The sequence below is a fragment of the Trichogramma pretiosum genome, unplaced genomic scaffold (genome assembly GCF_000599845.2).
Source record: "Trichogramma pretiosum strain Unisexual culture from Peru unplaced genomic scaffold, Tpre_2.0 scaffold29, whole genome shotgun sequence".
In the NCBI taxonomy this organism is placed as follows: domain Eukaryota; kingdom Metazoa; phylum Arthropoda; class Insecta; order Hymenoptera; family Trichogrammatidae; genus Trichogramma; species Trichogramma pretiosum.
The window spans coordinates 1,371,767-1,391,027 of record NW_019641669.1 but is presented as its reverse complement, the minus strand read 5'-3'; the positions used below and the strand labels follow the sequence as shown (position 1 = coordinate 1,391,027).

At 38.6% G+C, this 19,261-nt stretch overlaps 2 protein-coding genes across 6 annotated transcripts in view; one reads left to right on the top strand and one right to left on the bottom strand.

The window, feature by feature from the left end:
* LOC106660191 (inactive dipeptidyl peptidase 10) overlaps nucleotides 1-8,897 on the top strand; it is a 67,363-nt gene extending 58,466 nt beyond the window's left edge. For 4 of the 5 annotated variants that reach the window (XM_023460415.1, XM_023460414.1, XM_014383078.2 and 1 more), the window contains 7 exons: nucleotides 1,558-1,632; nucleotides 1,846-1,898; nucleotides 1,979-2,515; nucleotides 2,593-2,911; nucleotides 2,996-3,863; nucleotides 3,942-4,147; nucleotides 4,240-8,897. In XM_023460415.1, the coding sequence (XP_023316183.1) occupies nucleotides 1,558-1,632; nucleotides 1,846-1,898; nucleotides 1,979-2,515; nucleotides 2,593-2,911; nucleotides 2,996-3,863; nucleotides 3,942-4,147; nucleotides 4,240-4,341 (2,160 nt within the window). In that variant the 3' untranslated portion in view covers nucleotides 4,342-8,897. Of the gene's footprint in view, nucleotides 1-1,538; nucleotides 1,633-1,845; nucleotides 1,899-1,978; nucleotides 2,516-2,592; nucleotides 2,912-2,995; nucleotides 3,864-3,941; nucleotides 4,148-4,239 lie in introns of all 5 variants that reach the window. The other variant, XM_023460417.1, reaches the window with a different exon arrangement.
* Nucleotides 8,898-9,996: 1,099 nt separating this feature from the next.
* Nucleotides 9,997-11,503, bottom strand: LOC106660034 (meiotic recombination protein SPO11-1). Its single transcript, XM_014382844.1, has 4 exons — nucleotides 11,319-11,503; nucleotides 10,811-11,214; nucleotides 10,374-10,734; nucleotides 9,997-10,300 (listed from the first exon to the last, which is right to left on the bottom strand). Exons 1-4 carry the CDS (start codon nucleotides 11,501-11,503, stop codon nucleotides 9,997-9,999), a joined length of 1,254 nt encoding a protein of 417 aa, XP_014238330.1.
* Between the last annotated feature and the right edge of the window lie 7,758 nt (nucleotides 11,504-19,261).

Sequence of the window (19,261 nt, the reverse complement as noted above, 5' to 3'; positions counted from 1 at the left end):
TCTATGTTCGGATAGCCGCGCTACGTGGTCGGATTAAAATATTAATTTCTTAACCAGCTTACGTCGTGGATGCTGAAACGATACCGGCTACTTTGTACACGCTGCTAAATCAAACGATCAAAGTACCACCTTGAGATTTGATTCGTCGGGTTACCTCAATTTTATCTATAAAAGGATCTCCTGTATCGCGGTCGGATTACTCTTTTTTCTCTTCTTCTCGTACACTGATTAATGATACTCCGAGGCTATGGGTGTTCCGAGCGTTAATTTTTCAGCTCTACATGCTAAAGGCAGATACATGCCTTTCTTGCTGTGCACGAACGAGGTCTAGGCGTTACACGTGTGTATACGCGCAGAGAAAGAGAGAATAGAAAAAAACAGAGCAGAAGAAGAAGTAACGAAGAAAGGAAAAGAAAGTAAAATAAAAACAACAAGGAAAGAAATAAAAGTCGAGTATATACAATATGGACTAAAGCAGCTAGTATGGCGTGGGTGTAACCGAACGCGTCAGGAAACAGAATTGCCGCTCGTGATTTTCGTGAAAGGTGCTGTGCCCTCGGCAACAAACACGCACGCAGTTCGTACACACGTACACACCGACACATTCACGTGGCTACTATAATCCACGCGTATAGCTTCTCTTTCCAATTTATTCCGCGCATTAGAGCTTGCGGCGCGCTTAGATATATAAAGGTTTACGTTTTTCAAGAGCTTTTTTCATTTTTTTTCAACCCTGTGTTGAAGTACGTACGTACACATGCAGTTTCTGTACACGGGAGTACACATACACACATCCATGTAACGGCGTATGTACACGGTTTATTTCTATTGCGGAGGCGGTGGCATCTGTGCAGTGCATAGGGGCTACGAGCGCAGTACTTTACCGTAGAATAGATATAGAGGCCAAGAGAAACTTGTATTCGCACAGTAGAATGTTTACCGAGATTCGAAATTACTATCGGTTCTCGTATATTTGTGTACGTGTACATGGCCGATTCTTTGAGAAATTGAATGTCCAAAATTTTTTTTTCCAGTGTCATGAAAATCGAATTGTTTGTGATGTTATACATGCCCTGAAATTTTATAATTTTAAAAATGTATGCCACATTTTTAGAGGCCCGAAGTTAGAATTTTTTTCGAAATTCATGTTTATTGGAAATAATTCAAAAATTCCTTGCTAAGGAGTACAAGTAGAGTGAATAAAGGAAAAAAATGCTGGAGAAATGTCTTTCAAGAGAACTTTTTCCAACATTTCAGAAAAATAATGTTCCAAAGCCGTCTAAGCACTCTAAATTCTTAGCAATATAAACAAAAAATCGAATCGAGTATCATGCAGACTTTTATTATTAAAAGATTCAGAGTTTCCCTAAAATGTCAAATAATGTGATACATTCGATTTCACAGAGAATCGACCATATAGCAAGAGAGAGCTATCCTCTCGGAGTATTACTTCCCCTTTATTACACCCGTACTATTACGCGTATTATATAAATAATGTAATCTATATGCCCTGCTATGTATGTATAACGTTAACCCAGGCTATTTATGGGCTTGCAGAGGCAGCTGAACGTTCAGGACTATCAGTGCAGCACGGATCTTCGCTATGTACTCTTCAAGCATAACGTCAAGCTGGTATGTAAACACTTTTCCTCCTGCATACATTTACACAACTGCCACACATAGATACACACACACTCACACACACACGTGCGCACATACATCGCAAAGTATGGATCAGGAGCGATGCTGCGACTGTGGTGTGTGTTTACATTGTCCCAAAGTCTTTTTATTCTTATCCTCGCGTATATTACCTTTGTGTAAACTCACGAGCTTTTTTGGTCGCAGGTCTTTAGGCACACCTTCACCGCGCATTACACAGTTTACGATGTCACCAACGAGTGAGTATTTTTATCACGTTTAGGGGCTGCTCTATGTTTTACGTGTTATTCCTCACGTCCTTTTTTAACTCCTTACGCAGTCATCACATGCCGCTGCACCTGCAGACCGCGTCGCGCATCCAGCAGACGCGTCTGCAGCACGCCGCCTGGCTCGGCAACAGCAGCGCCCTGCTCATGGTTTCGAACAACGACATCTACGTGCGCCAGTCGCCCGGCCTCGCGGAGGACATCAGGCTCACGGACACGGGCCAGCCGGGCGTCATCTACAATGGAGTGCCCGATTGGCTCTACCAGGAGGAGATAATGCCGAGACCCGACTGCACCTGGCCGAGCTCGGACGGTTCGCGTCTGCTCTTCGCCACCTTCAACGACACAACGGTGCGGGCTCTCGAGTTTCCCTGGTTCGGTCAGACGAACAACGCTGAGGTCGTGCGCAAGGGTGCTTTTCCGCCCTCGCGCTCGGTGCGCTACCCGACGCCAGGCTCCCCAAATCCCGAGGTCGATCTTTGGCTCGTCGACTTCACCAATGTCACGAATGTTTACAACAACATCACCAACGTTACCAGTGCGATGCCTGCCAAGCTCAAACTCAAACCTCCACCGGTTTTCGATGGCCAGTAAGTGTGCATAGCGAACAATTTTATGTGTTCAGATGAGGAACATAATCTAATAACTGTGTCATTGTCATCATCAGGGATTACTACCTGATATCAGCCGGATGGGTAGGCGACGACTCCAGCCAAGTGGCAGTGGTCTGGATGACTCGCTCGCAGAATCTTTCGGTGGTGTCGGCTTGTCGCGCCCCTAACTGGGAGTGCGAGGAGAAGCACTCGGAGAGGGCACCCGAGGGTCAGTGGCTCGACGTCCAGCCTCATCCGGTCTTCGCGCCCGACGGCGACAGTTTTCTGTTGCTCGCGGCCGTACAGGAAGGTGCTCAAGAGCATTTCACGCATATCAAGCACGTAACGTTGACTCAACAGAGAATCGCTGTGCTTTCGCACGGCCAATACGAGGTACTTTCAAAAACACTTCTGTTTCATTTTCAAAATCTGACTTTTTTTAGCCGATATGTATAATTTTAACGTTTTAATGCGTAGGTGGGCGAAATTTTGGCATGGGACACGAAATCCCACCTGGTCTATTACTCGGCCACGAGGGAGCGCAGTCCCGGCCAGCGACACCTGTACGTGGTCAAGGACCCGATAGCGGACGATCCACGTCGAGTAGAGCCGCTATGCGTTACCTGCGACATCGCCGATCTGCAGTGGAACGGTCGGCACTACTACACGAACTGCTCGCACTTCGGGGCCTCGGCGAATCCGGCGCCGGTCCCGGGCAGCCCCGAGGCCTCCGAGGACGACATGGGCTACTACGTGCTCTACTGCGAGGGCCCGGGTCTGCCGCTCGCCGCTATCCATTCCATGAAGACGCAGCAGATCATACGCGTGCTGTACGACACGAGGATCCAGCGCGCTGATTTGCTATCCCAGCTCGCACTGCCCAAGCGTCACAGTTTCGAGGTGCCGCTTCCGCAGGGCTGGCGAGCTCAGGTGCAGCTGATGTTACCACCGTCGTGGCGCGAGGAGCTGCGCGACGCCGCGTTTCCCGTGCTGGTCGAGGTCAACGGCCGGCCGGGTAGCGCCGCGGTAACTGACAAATTTCGCATGGACTGGGGCACCTACATGTCCAGCCACAACGACGTGGTGTACGTGCGGTTGGACGTGCGAGGCTCTCGTGGGCAGGGCAAACGCGCCCTGTATCGACGCATTGGAGGAGTGGAAGTCCAGGACCAGGTGACGGTGCTCAAGCACTTGCTGGAAAGCTACAAGTTCCTGGATGAGTCGCGCGTCGGCATCTGGGGCTGGGGCTACGGTGGCTACGTCACCTCCATGGTCCTCGGTAGCCAGCAAGACGTCTTCAAATGTGGCGTCGCCGTTAATCCAATTTCCGACTGGCTCTTCTACAGTGAGTACCTGAAACTACTAACCAAGTTCAATGAGATATTAAATTTTTTTATAACCGTGTACCGGTGATGACTCGCAGACTCTGCGTTCACGGAACGTGTACTGGGCCCGCCCTCGGAGAACTTCAAGGGCTACGTCGAGGCCGACTTGTCGCAGCGAGCGAGACTAGTGCCGAGTCACAGTCTGTACTTGCTCCACGGCATGGCCGACCACACGGCCCCGTACGCGCATGGCATGGCCTTTGCCAAGGCCCTCACCGAATCCGGCGTCATCTTCCGATATCAGGTGCGTACATTCGAAGTGAAATCAATTGAAAATTGAAAAAAATAAAACTCGACTGTATCCTTTATCGAGCTTTTTCTCTTTTCCCTCCGCAGAGCTACGCAGACGAGGATCACGCACTGAGCGGCGTGCAGGAGCACGCCTATCGTTCCATGGAGGACTTTCTCGCTGAGTGCCTGGCTCTGGACGCCTCCTAGTGCCTCAGACTCACGACTGTCTTTGGTCGATACGTCGTCGTCGTCGTAGCTACCACTGCTACCGTCTATTGTTCAGCTTTAACAAGGCCAACCTCCTATCATTATCACTGCTGGAGCAACTACTACTATTACCACTACTACTACTACTGCAAACACCTCCTAGCTCTTCCTAGCGCACACTTTGCGCAGCTCTTTCTCTCTCTCTCTCGCTTTGACTCTGTATAGATCGTTCCGCTTGTCGCTTCTCGCAAACTCACGCCTAATTCACTCTTATACCCACACCCACACACGCCTAAAATGCATATAAACTCTTGTTGCTAAGCCTCGTCCTCGCGTCGCGTGTGCTCGTGTAGCCAGAAAATAGTCGGTATACCAACGGGCGCGGCGGTGCTGCTTCGTTATCGCTGGCTAATTAACCAACTTGTTCGTTTCAATTTGTCGAGCTAGTCACGAGAAACGAATAACTTCTTCAACGAGTTCATGATGTTTTATATAGTTTAGAGAAAGAGCGAGAGAGAGAGAGAAAAAGAGGGAGAAAAAAGAAGTATCGATTAGCTGCCATTCAACTCTTAAAACCAAAATCGTTATTCTGACTAAAAGCTGTAAATAATGTAATATTGTCAACAATTAATATGCTAAAAAATGTTACTCGTTTTATAGAAAAATACAAAAACAAAAAGTCTTTCGGAAATTACTTCGACTTGCAATAATAAGAAGCTGGCAATTTTTTGAAAGTTTCAACACTATAACTTTGGTCGAGCAGCTCTACCCAAGTAACTGCTTCATGTACATTATAATGTATACACAAAAGAGCAATTAATTACAACATGTACGCTTACAATAAAAAAAAATTCAAAGTTTTAAGATATAATCACGTGTACGCTTGAAACTGCATCGATTATGTCCATGGACAATCACCGATTAATCATTATTAACAGCGTCGAAATATCATATAGTCTCTTGTAACAATGTGATAAAAAGTCATTGTGCAATCAGTTGAATAAAATGTTGTCATTTTAAATAAAATCGATCTTGCGTTCGGGCTAAATGAGTATTTATGCTGTTTTGTAAAGATAAAATTAATTATAAAAGGCCTGCGATACAATCAAATACTACGTCGACTATGGATATTTAGAAAAAAGACTCGCAATTTTCGAGCACTACCCCAAAACTTACTAACAAAATCGATTATTCTAATGAATCATTTTTCATCGTTGCGGTTAAGGCTTTCCATTATGTATCAAAAAAAATTACCGTATAATAATACGGATTTTAACGTCTAATCGATATAGGTGTAAAATAATCAAACTAGTCGTACAATATTTATATATATTATACAATATATATAAAAGCGAGTGATCCAATTACGGCCTCACATTAATGTCATATACATTAAAAAAATATAAACCTAATTACGAGAATAAGGTAATTGTAAATAATAGTTGTTTAACAAACATTATTCTTATTGAATGAGAATTAATAAATAATTAACTCTAGGACATAACTGATAAGGTCTAAGAAAATGTTATTCAAAGGTCACTCTACATTGTTTTGAGTATTTAAAATTTACGACTCTGGTAGAATTTAAGCATATTGACAGTCATTTTAGAAATTCAATACGCTAAGTTTTTCCACTTCTAAGATCTACACTTTATAAGCACGAAAATCAGCACGCTACAGTAATCAAAACCTAATATGCATGTGCCTAATTTTCTGCCAGAGAATTGTTATCGCTAATAATAACCCTAACATCACCATTATCGTACCTGTTTTTTGTACAATCGTACGAGTTTTTAAATTTGATAATCAAAAATCTTGAAGACGATCAAAATACAAGAGAGGAAATTAATTAGGAGAATAGTTTTTTTTCATATGCGTCATAATAATTAAGATGCGTCGTTATTATAAGCTTTATATTAATGGCACGCATTCGCAGCACTATTCAATTATGATTCGTTCAACCTTTCAACATGCCGACAATCAAGGCTAGTGCAAGTAATCAAACTATGAATAATCGACAAAATATAATTAATAAATATTAAACCCTCCTTACCGTCATTACTTGTCGTTATCGCGCCTCGACGATTATAACGCCACATCCACTGCTTGCGAAATTCGATCGCAATTACAACAATAATTATATCAATTTTAGCAATATTAACGATTGCGAGGGCGATAACAGCGGGTGGTGGTAACGCCGCTAGTTCATAAGGATGAGTAGTATAGATACAACAAATGGGTAAAGATACGAGCAAAGCTTATGATAATCGTTACATCTCGTAAATTAAAGTTTGCGAAAAATCTTGTTGGAACGCACCTTGTTGTTTTATCCGCATTCAAAACAAACATGTAAAGCAGTTCAAACATTGCAAAATAATCTGATGGTAATTTAAGTCCGAAGCGTGTATAAAAAATAAATAATGAAAAGAGAGAGAGAGAGAGAGAGAGAGAGAGAGAGAGAGAGAGAGAGAGAAAAGAAAAACACGATGGCGACGAGCGATTGAAATTGTTTTGCTGGACGTGTGTATCGCTTATCCCAGAGGAGTAACAAAAAAAAGGAAGAGAAAATACAGCACTGCTGCTACATTTTACGTATAGTGATAAAACAATTTGTGATTTTTGCAAATGATATCAACGCTCGCTCGCTGGCGCGCTTCTGTGTATATATGTAAAAGACAAACGGTTCGCGTGGACGGCAATATATCAAAAAAGAGAAAAAATACGTGTGCGTTATCTGTGTGTGAGTGTGTATGTGTACGCATGTATAAGTTTGTTGCAATGGTCACGTCTATAGAGCACGATGAGAAAGCGAATTAAATTTGTTTTTTCTCGTGGCGCGATTTAACGATAATTTTCTGCGGTGCGCACGGAATCCAATTCGCTATTGCATTTTCAGATATGACAGAAAACAGCAAAAATAAAAGAGAAAAAAAATTGAGCTTTCATCCACGTTGAATTCTGTAAATACATTATTTTTATCGGTTTATAAATGAATTATGTGTATACAGCGGAGAATAAAAAATAATGTATAGACACGGGGAATTGAAAATGTTGTTCAGCACAAACATGTCGAATGTCATGATTCACCGTCATGTTCCTTGCACTTTAAAAACAAACAAAAATATATTATATATGTAATTGATATGAGTAAACCGAGCTTTAGCGCGAGACTATGGAAAGGCACGCAAGTTGCCGAAAAATACATAGTGTAAGCTTACAATAAGATTAATTTGATTGGTTTTCCGTTGCAGTGGCCGAGCTTATGCGCGAGCTTTGAATCGAGATAATCATTGTTGTTTGATCCACTTTTATTTTTCGTTGAAAAAAATTTTGAGGAATCGTAGAAAGTTATTTATAAATATAATAAAAAAGTTTGCATATCAATCCGAACGCCGATTATTACCTATTACTGGAGTTCGATATCGTTGACTCGATCCGAAAGATATGATGCAAACAAATGGAAAGACATTAAGTATAACTGGACTATATAGTGCTACGATCAATTATTAATCTTAAAAATTTGTGAAAATTAAAATGTAATGGAAGAATTTGTTCGAAAATTTATCATTGAAGCAACTCTTAATATAAATGTAGAAATTCGTCAATTTCGAGAGATGAATAATTCGACGACTGCAATTGCAACACAAAAAAATTCTCATATATGTACAAATATATTATCCCATAAAAAACGACATATAGGCATATTTGAACAAGTACGATAAAATTATTTTTAGCTATTAATATTTCTAAATAAAACTCCAGAATCTTTATAATAACGTTGTTAAACAATTGTATCAAATTATCGACACTCACGCCAAAACACCCCCCCCCAAAATACTAACGAGAAAACGACGAAACAACATTTATTCCATTTTAACGAATTTCCACTTCAATGAGACATACTTCATTCAAACGAAAACAAAATATCTCTCAATTAATTGACAATTATCGACGCGCGGTGTATGCACATCGACGACAAGAGTTCAAAAAAAGCGATCGCTATTCTGTAAGGTATGTAAAATGCCTATAAAACATTCAATTGTTTTTCCCACGACACATCTTCGTCAGTTTTGAGTTTTGAATTTTCTACGATTAATTGAGCGATATTGTAACACTTTCTACGATGTTTATACAAATATAACTGTGTACTTGATGATATTGTGAAATTGGATTTACCATTCGATTGCTTTGTTACGCAATGATCCAATCTCATGATGAGGTATACGTTTCGTTAAGGGAAAAATAAATAATAAAAAGGAAAGGAAATCACATTCATGATATTTTTTATTAGAGTAAATAAATACGAAGATGAAAAATAAAAATGAAAAAAAATAACCGATGCGAATTGCGCTTTGATATGACATTGCAATAACAATGTAAAACTGGTGTCTAGCACCAAGTTATTTTCTGCTCCAATGAGACGATCATGTCGCTATTTACTAAGATTCTGCGATTTTTAATATCGAAAAAAAAATACAAGAGAAAGAACGATAGCTTGTCTGAGCATGTCAAGTATCGGGTGTGAAATGTTTTCAATAAACTGTTACATTACCTGACTTGTGTTTTTTTTATTTTTCACTTACTCATTCATGCACTCTTTTATTACTCGCTCAAAGGTGAAGAGTTACGAAGATATATGTAAACTGCATCGCGAAACGGGCGTTTATTTTGCAAGCAAAATAAAAGAGCATCGATTAAACTCTATAGGTTAAAAGTAAAGGCCTCTAATCGATATTTTATATATTTACAAACAAAATATATTTCGGGAAGTCTTTAGCTTGATCCAGTCGGATTGAATGGTACATAATAAATGAAAAAATCAAAAAATAGCAGGATAATGGCGCGCAGAATACCGCGTAGAAGAAGTCCGAGACTCAATAACGTAGGAACCCGAAAAATATCATGTCATTCAAAGAGGTACTCATTTCATTCGATTTGAAACAAACTTTCCAGAAAAATTATAATTTTATTCGTACGTGCATGCAGAAGGACTCACCGAATTAGACAGCGTTCTGCCGAGCCTGACACGTCTAAAACCAAAAGAGATTTGTTCATCACATTCCAAAAAAAACCAAGACCGGTAACAGTGGCCAGTATGGAGAGTGTCATTTATTTGGGAAATTATCAAAAGATCCCTGAACTGGTCACTCTCGATGATGGCAGCGATGACGAATCCCTCAAGACTGAACCATATAAACAAAAATTGCGAAGTTATAAAAATAGTAATCACGTTAATTTCAATGACACAGTATCAAATAGAAATAATTCAAGAATATTACCTTCAAATGGGTTAAGTAGAAAGTTTAATTAAGCAATTTTACAAAATGCAGTTGCTTTACAATTCTCTTTTTTCAATTTTAGCATGCCCAGTGATAACGATATTTTGGACAGGCTTCAAGACATGCACGTAAGCACAGATCCAGTTAAAAAGTTTTAAAATAATCTTAATATACATGCACATCGAGCAAATATACATCAACGATTAAAATTGATTTTTAGCCATTAAAAATACTATTTACAATTCTATAAAATGCTTGATGCATATTAAAAATTAATTAAAATATAAAACATGCACTTCTCTTATGATATTTCATATAAAATTAAAAAAACTTTCAAATGTAAGCTTTTCACTTTAACCGCATAGAGATGAAAACTCTAAAAATATTTCTTGTGTCGAATTTTCATTGGAATATAATATTGCGTGAGAAATCGATGGTAGGCTGGTTTGTTTACAGATTCAATTTCTGCTTTGCCCAGTCTCATTTCCATCAACTGTTTTGAAAAATCTTGATCGATGTAGCTGCGATTCTGTAGATCTCGAATTTTTTTTAAATCATTTTTTGTAAGCTTTATTCTAGTGATACCGAGTTTAACCAAATCATGTTGGTGAACTCCGATCCACTTCATGTCTGGACATAAGAGTTGCTCTCGATACCCTAGATTATTTGTAGTACCAAACCTACAATGATACACGTAAAGAATAACTCATTTTTCAGAAGATCATTTTCTTACTTGACTTTCATTTATCATACCTATAAACGCACATAATTTCGAAACCGTAAGGATTCGCATCAACGAGCGCATAAACTGGCAGTTTGAGCTTTGAAGACAACAGGCTGACGAACATGCGAGTGGGAATGTCGGGATAGCCCTTGCCCGTGACCAGGATGCAATTGTTATACTTTGGGCAGTCCTCGCTCTTCAGCTTCTGAAAAACCGAATCCTTCTCGACGACGAGTACGAACTCGGCGGTGGTGCGAATGTGGCAGATGTTGGCCACGACGTCGGGCACGGCTCGGCAGGTCTGCTGCTCGAACTGTATTACGCGATCGGGATTCTTCAGGTGTAGCGTGAGATCGCCAGCGATCAAACCTTTGCTGGTCGATATGTAGCCTGTGATATAACAAACGAAGAAACTTGGATACAATCGTATTCGTTGAATGCAAATATATGAACATAGACAAGTTACCAATTTCCCAAGGACTGCAGTCCAGAAGCAGCGTGACGTTTTTGATTCCCCACTCGACTTTGGCCTGCTTCTTGACAAACCGCTTGATAGGCTCGTTCTTCATCATGTAGAAGAGTGCGCGTTTCGTGCGATAAAAGGCATCGTCGGTCTTGTCGAGGTAATTCACGAGGTTTCGGTGGGCGTCGTTCAGTATGTGCAGAAGCAGAGTGAACCTCTGCCGGCCGGCGTTGCCGTTAAAGCGTATGCGCCTCTCGCGCGCATCGCCCGTGCTGTGATAGCCGCTGCTGCAGCTGCTCCAGCCGGAGTTGCGCCCGTCGTCGTACTCGAAGCTCGGGACCTTCTGCTGTGCGATGTCGGTGACGAGCTCGCGAGCCAAGTCCTCGATGCGTTTTACGAGAAAGCAACTGCGTCGCGAAAAAAAAACAAACACAAATGCACTACGCATTAGATGAGTGTGTAACGAAAGCTATTGCGAATTTTTAATCGAGACGAAATCGTTATAGCTTACCGGCGAGTTCGAAAGTCTCGAATGCTGATATCTGCGAATTTCTCCACCAAAAGCTCCGCGTCGTAGTTCGTTGCAGTGGCCGTGTTGTTAGCGTAGGACCCGCAGCTCATCAAACTGTCGCAGCTATTCGAATTGCCCTCGTCGCTGAATTCCATAACGACGTTGCTGTTACGAAAACCCGCCATCGCGCTCGAAGGATTCTTGGCCGTTGAATTTTCTCACTAACCGTCCGTCGTACGAGTCGTCGTTGGAACGTTGCACGTCCGTGCGTTATTGTACTAGCGATTGCACCACCGGCAGCATACAAATACGTTGGGCATACGAAGTCGATAAGATGCAGCCCGCGCGCGGGACTCGCTGCGTGCATAACTGCCAATGTTGCCGACGACCGTTGGCGCGTAGAACGCAGAACGCCTAGTGCAGAGTGCTTCGGTTAGTGACTCGACTGGGGGCAGCACTCGCTTAGATTGGCGGCGCAGTCCTCGCAGTGTTTCGTGTAGTGCAGTAACTGTGAGCTATGTTCAAAAATCGTCGTTGCGTATGTAATAAATACAATACGACTCTTATAACAGTAATTGTTCGATTGCATCAAACGTTCAGATTTTGCGGATCGATAGTTGGATTACTATTGAAATTTTTTTGTATCCATGATAACGAAGTTCGAGTCAAGAAGGATGCAGGAGCTATTTCGGTATTATCGTATAGAATTGTTGTGAATACAGCAGTCAAGGTAAGAGTTACAGTTATTTTATATTTGAAAAATAACGAGCATAAATTTGTAATTTCTATAATTTCAACGGTTTTTCTTTTTGTTCAATCTGAGTTAATATCGCTTCTCTACGCCGTTTCTACGCGACTTTTTTGTTGCATAGAACACAAACACACAAATACCATTCAATAATTTTCCATGTTTAACTTTTTTTTATTTAAACGATCGTATTTCATTTTTTTTAAACTAAATTACATCGACCTATTCGATTTACAAATACAAATACGATTCGTAAAAACTTTTTCAGTACATTCGAGGTGTAGCATGTAATAATCATTCGACCAGGCTAATTTTCCAACGAATTAGATGGAAAGATTAGCTAGAGCAGAGCAAAAGTCGCAGCTTATCCCCGAGGTATCGTACAAATTGAGTGTAAAAATCACACGATTAAAAGTTTAGGTGCTCTTGATGTACGTACGATACATAAGCGTATTGGATATCACCGTACAAATCGTAGGTCTTATAGGTCTTGGCTATTCTCGCACATTGCGAGATCTCCGATGCCGCTACTGCTACTGCAGAGAGCGATATAACACAAAAGCCGCGCGCGGGCGCGTGTATTAAACGGTCTAGACTTGTCTAGCATCTACCGAACGAGCGTATGTGTTTTGTGCACAAGTCGAGGGCCCGTGTGTACACTCAGCCCTACTTCGAAAAGTCGCAACACATAAATGTTCTCTCCGCTTGACGTCCATCTCTTTTCTTCGATATATTCACTCGCCCTTTTGACATATATGCCGTATATATACACTACGTACAGATCATTCTCATATATATGCGTACAGTAAATATACGAGTAGCTTATACGTAGAGGAGTCGCTCTTGAGGCCACTCGCAGACGATGCAATTTGCCTATACTAATTCTTGGGGTCCCAGAATGTGGCGATGAGCAAATTCGATGCTTATCGCGTCGGAACCATTCGGACGATAAAAGTGCACTACGCGTCTATTTTTTATATACGAATCGCGATCGCAGCGGGCTCGACGACGATACTATATAGCAGCACAATTATCGCATCGACTCGCGACGAGCTATATAATTAATGTGCAGTAGCTCATAATCGTTCTGTTTATACCACTCATATATATTGAGGATCACGTGAATAACGATTTTTCGTTCTTTTTCTGTTTTCTTTTCTTTTTTGAGGACTTCTTATGCTCGAGCGAGTAGTGAGTAGTACAGATTTGATTGATGATACGCGTAGCGAGCAGAATGGACGTGGGAGCCCCGTGTTTATATCGGTTTGAATGCTACAGTACCAAGTATACGCGTATTCACGGCGAATTTTTTCAATCGAAAATTTTCTTCGATTTTTCTTCATAAACCACGGAGAAATCGATCGTCGCAGCACTCCTCGATTAAATCGGAATCGTGTGGACCTTCACTCTCACAAGCTCGCTCAGTAGGCTATTGAGCTTTCTTCTCGTTAATGATGATCCGATCTAATCTAGCGAGTATGCGTGTTAACCTTCGATTAGTTTTTGTGGGTTTCTTCGCTTTGTGTGTGATTTTGAATAATGAGCCTCGTTGACCGTTAATCGATGCGAATAACTAGAGAAGCACATTCTATCTTGCGGTTTTCACACAGTGTAAGGAGAGTTCATCTTCATATGTCAAATAAAAATTTAATAAATTCGATTCATAATATTGGCTACAACAAATTTTCACATGCAACGTAAAAAACACTTCAAAATCCGGTGGATACCATCACTCAAAATCTGCTCGACCGATCCACTTCATATTTTATACACTATTTAAGTAGATAATATATAAGGTACTAGCAACTTTCAGGCGCGCTTCGCGCTCGTACATTTTTTATTCAGTTTCGAAAAAGTTGCTATTTTGACCGTAGATGTCACTTTATTACGTTTCGACTCGAGTCAAAAGTCAGTTGACCAATCAGAGGCCGAATAGATTGGCTTCACTTTCAGGTCCATCATTATTTCAAGTGAGGAAATGACGTCGAGATAATTTAACTTTTTGCATTTTTAAATGCTTTTTACCAACATGTACGATGACTTTTTACCTTAATTTCTTTCAAAAAAGTCTTTTTGCTTCCTCATAGAGGGAGCTCTGTGACAGGCTCGAAAACGAGATTTTGAACCAGAAGTCGTAGGACAATTTGGTTTACATATTTGGAAACTACATTGAATTACCAACAAATGTCTGTATGAGTTTTTGTTTTCTCTGCCTTTTGGCTAACATAGAATTCTACTGGTAGTTAAGACACTAGACAGTGAATGAAAAATTAAAAATACGAATTTTTACGTTAATAGCCAATGCCTTTTATTAATATTATTTTTTATGAGGAAGTTCTTTGCCAATAAATTGGCAGCGGTTTTTTTTCACTTTAAAATGATGCCAAAAACCCAAAAAATCATTTTAAACGAAAAATCTCGACGTCATTACCTCATAATTTATGTAGTTAAATAGTTCGAAAAATTTGGAAAGAATCGGTCGAGTAGATTTTCAGTAACAGTGTCCCTCGCAATCGATCTTTTTTTTTCAGTTGTGCTAGAAAATTTGCTGTAGTTAGATTATTTTTCACTATTTTTAGCTAAAAAAGCTAACTAAATGTTCTTTACAAAACTATTTATAACGTATATAATTTATAGATAAGTTCATTTTACTATGTGCTCAAAAACAATTATTGAAATGAAGCACGAAAACCCCCTCCCCTAAACATGTACGTTCACTTATTTTTTAATGAAAAATAGTTATTTATGCAACAAGTGCCCAAAAGGCGTTTTTGGGCAAGAGTGTGCGGAAAAAGACACGAGTGTCGGCTATGCCGGCACGAGTGGGTTTTTTTTCCGCACACCGTGAGCAAAAAGCTGGGCAAGTGTTGCATACAAAATTTTATGCATTAGTAGGCGAAATATACTTTCATTTGAATAAGGCTTTTTACCGCACACCCGTGTCCAACAACGCTTTTTGCGCACTAAAAAATGTGCGAAAAAAGACATTTTTCGTCATACTATTGCATAAATATAATTTTTTGTGTAAGTGCACTGAAAGGGATTAGCCGTTCTACCTGCACTGAGAATAAGAATGCCAAAAGAAGGGGCTACTTCGAAGGCGCTGTGATCTTTGACTACCACTTCAAGTAGTGGGGGCACCTCCGAATTCGGGAGCCACTGCTATATTTCATTTGAAGAGTAGTGACTACTCTTATACATGAATAGTGAGCGGCGAACGCAGATAGAAATGCGAGCGCTACATATGAATTACGCTACGATGCTTACAATACAAAAGAAGTGAATCACATAGCTGTATTTATTAGATTTATTTCATTAATTGTTTACATATATTAAAGAATTGTTTTATTGATTAATTATACATATTATAGGACATATCTTGGTACAATAAATACATTTTCATTTAACTTGCTGGCATTCTTATTATATCGGACAACTATAGTTCAACTTTTTCTGAGCTTATGTTTTCGATAAAATATGCCATTTCCTGTTCATCAAAATATAATTCTGAATATAATACATTAAATATTGCCGACTCAGTATTATCAATAATGATTTTGTTAATAGAAACAATTTTGCCAAACTGCATTTCTGGTTCTACCATACATGTGATTATAAACGATCCAATAGAATAAGTGGTGCCATTTATAGTTACGTTACATATGTTTTTTTTATTGTTATACTAGTACATTATGCTTTCATCACATTTACTTACACTGATATTTTGACAAAATCGAAACACCTGTGTTTGAACTAGTCACCGTTAGGTGGCGTCCCCTCAAATCGTCGCTCGCGCAGTAGAATAAGTCTAGTTCTGAGCATGTAAGAGAGTCGATCTCACGGCATAGTGTATTCTAGCGAAAGCTGGTTGCAGGTGCACTGCTTTTGGACTCGGCGTATCTGACAAAGCAATCTATAAAATTTAATTTTTGGATGAATGTAAGAGGATTAACATATAACTCATCATGGCAAACCCGACTGTTGTATTTAAATTTGAGATTAGTCGCTAAATTACCTATACATTTTTATAGAAAAAGTCTTTTATTTTTACATAATGCAGGTGTGATAACTATTTGGTTTTTATGAGAGTTGTAAATCAAATAAAGTTTAAAAAGTTTTAACGCCTTTTTCATGCATTAAAACTATTCGTAATATTTTTATCATTGGTTTTTTGTCCCTTATTAAGTAACCTTATCAAGTAATGAAACACTTGTTAATTTGTTGAAATTAACATATTTTATTAATAATATGTTCTGGGAAATAATTTTGGCGAGGTTTTTAACATCAAGTTCACTTTTTTTAAACACTGTTGTAATAATACTTTCTCACTCTAAATAAAAAAATGGTTTTAATAGTGGTTTTTAACAGTGTATGGACGTTTAAAATAAACGTAACGTATAAAACGAAGCTTTGACGGCACAATTATAACGTAACGTAATGTACTGTTTGAGAACGTATTACGGTATGATCGCAAAAAAAGCTTAAGGGGGGGGGGGGTATGGTGCTGATTTATCGATTTTTTTAAATTTTTAAAATTTTTTTTTTACTAGTAAAAAAAAAAAATTTTATTTCTACAATGTACATGTGAAAGTACATGACTTCGAGAGTATTTTGTGAAAATTTCATAAAAAAATTTTCATTTTTGGACCTTTGAGAGCAAATCTACGGAAAAGTCGTGAAAATTCTGGTGAGGAACGTAACTTTTCAGAGAATCATCTGAAACGAAAAATGCAAAATTACCTCATTAGTTTATGAGTTTTATCAGGTACTGACGTAGAGTTTTTTCAATTATAGTGATTTTTCGAATTTTGACGTAATTTTGAAGTTGAAAAAAACGTTAAAATTGCTTTCAGACATGAAAAATCGACCTTTTTTTCGGAAAAGTTGTTATAAACAAAAAAATTTTCGGAAAAATCGAAATATCTCGACGTCAGTACCTGCTCAAAGGGTTTATAAAGAACTATACAAATTTTCAAAAGGATCGGTTGAATACTTTTTGAGTGACGTTCCTCACCGATTTGAAAAATGTCATTTCGAGGAATCGCAATCGTTGCATCAAAGATACAACATTATACGTCAAGATTTTTCACATCGGTGAGGAACGTCACTCAAAAAGTATTCAACCGATCCTTTTGAAAATTTGCACAGTTCTTTATAAACCCTTTGAGCAGGTACTGACGTAGAGATATTTCGGTTTTTCCGAAAATTTTTTTATTTATAACGAATTTTCCGAACAAAATGAATTGACGTGAAATGCCACAGATGGCATATAGTAATCGAATTAAAAGTTCAATATTTTCGTCAATTTTGCTCAGATTGGGATGAAATTTTCACAGAATACTCTTGAAAGTATGAACAATCAAATAAAACAATAAAAAAAAATCAAAATTTTTCGAGGTCAGGACCATACCCCCCCTTNCCCCCCCCCCCCCCTTAATCGAAAATCGACATGGAATGTGATATCAATTAAATTAATATCGTTTTCACGCATATTTTATAATTAATTTTCTCGTCAATTTTCATTTTATTTCAGAGGGTTTCAAAATAAACAATTGCTCTGATTTAGAAAAAACCTTTGCAAGAAAATTGCGCCTCTCAGCATGTATTTCTTTAATTTTTCAGAGTTCATAATTTTTTCTATGGTAAATTTTTTACCCAAAATCTTGTGGTCATTAAAATAATGTAAATAACATGATTTTTAATGATTATCTTTTTCAGCGTTTAAAAATTGTAAAATAAGGCTTTCATAAGTGCTTGAAACACTTATGCAAATAATAATAAACTTAAAATATGTAATAGATATTTGTGATTCTAATTGTTGAATTTATTTTGGGACTACATTTGTAATAATAAAATGTAAATATAGTTGTCGTGGTAGAAATTCAATTATAAATAAAACATTATTTAACTCTTTTCATTAATTTATTAAGATGGCTTTTGTACATGTCAATGATACACCTTTTTTAATATTGTTTTATAATAATTATTGTGAGTCCTTTACTAATCGTATATTGGGGATCTATGCAAGTACTTTTTAAAAGTAATAAATAATTTTATCACAAAAATTGGTTATAACAATCATGATGCCCGTTTGGAATGATTTTTTTTTCATTAAATTTTGGAAATTTTTTATCTCATCTGGTTTAAGAGGAATGGGTGTCGTATAAACATTGAATTAATTTTTTAGGTATGAGTTTACAAGAATTCGAAAAAGTTTCGTCTCTATAATTTAATTCATAAGTTACCGACGAATCCGGTGCCAATACTATCTCCAAAATCTGCGAAACACTGTTATTTCTCCACGAACTCTTTTCGATCATTTCGGAAAAATTTATAATATCCTTCAATTGAAGCTCAAATTCTTCAGCTTCTTATTCAAGATATGAAAAAGTACCAATTTTATCTTGTTTCTAAATAAAATACTTTTCACATACACTTTGGCTATCAATCCCCTCACTTTGACACATAATAAATAGAGCCAGAATCACTTTCTTCGTCATTTTTATGTCTGTTATTTCAAAACAATAAGCTATCGTTCTACAATAAAATTCCTTGATCTCTGAGTTGATTTTAATTGGGTAAAATATTTTCCATCGTATCACTGCTTTGATGAGATGATTCCTATCTCTTTTTACCAGTGTTGTGGGATTAATGTTGGACTCGTTGGTGATTAGAGATAGGCAATCATCTAAATAATCTGTATAATAACACTTGTTAAAGGCAAGACAGATAGCATTTAAAAGCTCCTTGGAACAGTCAGCGACTGCTTCATATGGTGGTTATGCTCCAGACTCAATTTGTCCCAGTAATTATAACAGGATAGTTTCTGAATCATGCTTACTGGAGGGCATTTGTGTTAAAAAGAAAATCTTGTGATCAATTTTGACACATATGTTATAAAGGACGATGTCAGGACTGAAGTGTTCTTTTATGATCTCCACTGGCATTACAAATCTTCCTGCAGCATCAATGAAGATGGATAGATGTTGGTTGGACACTTGGTTGCATAATGTGATCTGGAGCTCTGACCATTACCACACTATCTGTCACAGGGTCTGTCGACACTTTCCTTGCATAGACACTATTTTTCTGCATTTTTAATAACAATGAATCTAGGAGAGGATTTGGATAATCTGCCAAATTCAAATCTTCACCCTTCGCTTCCTGCCTTGCCACTTGAAGAACTGGTGTTGAA

What these genes read in the sequence shown, in the direction of transcription:
- LOC106660034 (XM_014382844.1), bottom strand. Translation starts at nt 11,503, where the DNA reads ATGGCGGGTTTTCGTAACAGCAACGTCGTTATGGAATTCAGCGACGAG. An exon ending in CTGCAGTCCTTGGGAAATTG is followed by an intron (nt 10,735 to 10,810) that starts GTAACTTGTCTA and finishes GTTATATCACAG; the next exon opens with GCTACATATCGACCAGCAAA. An exon ending in GAAATTATGTGCGTTTATAG is followed by an intron (nt 10,301 to 10,373) that starts GTATGATAAATG and finishes GTATCATTGTAG; the next exon opens with GTTTGGTACTACAAATAATC.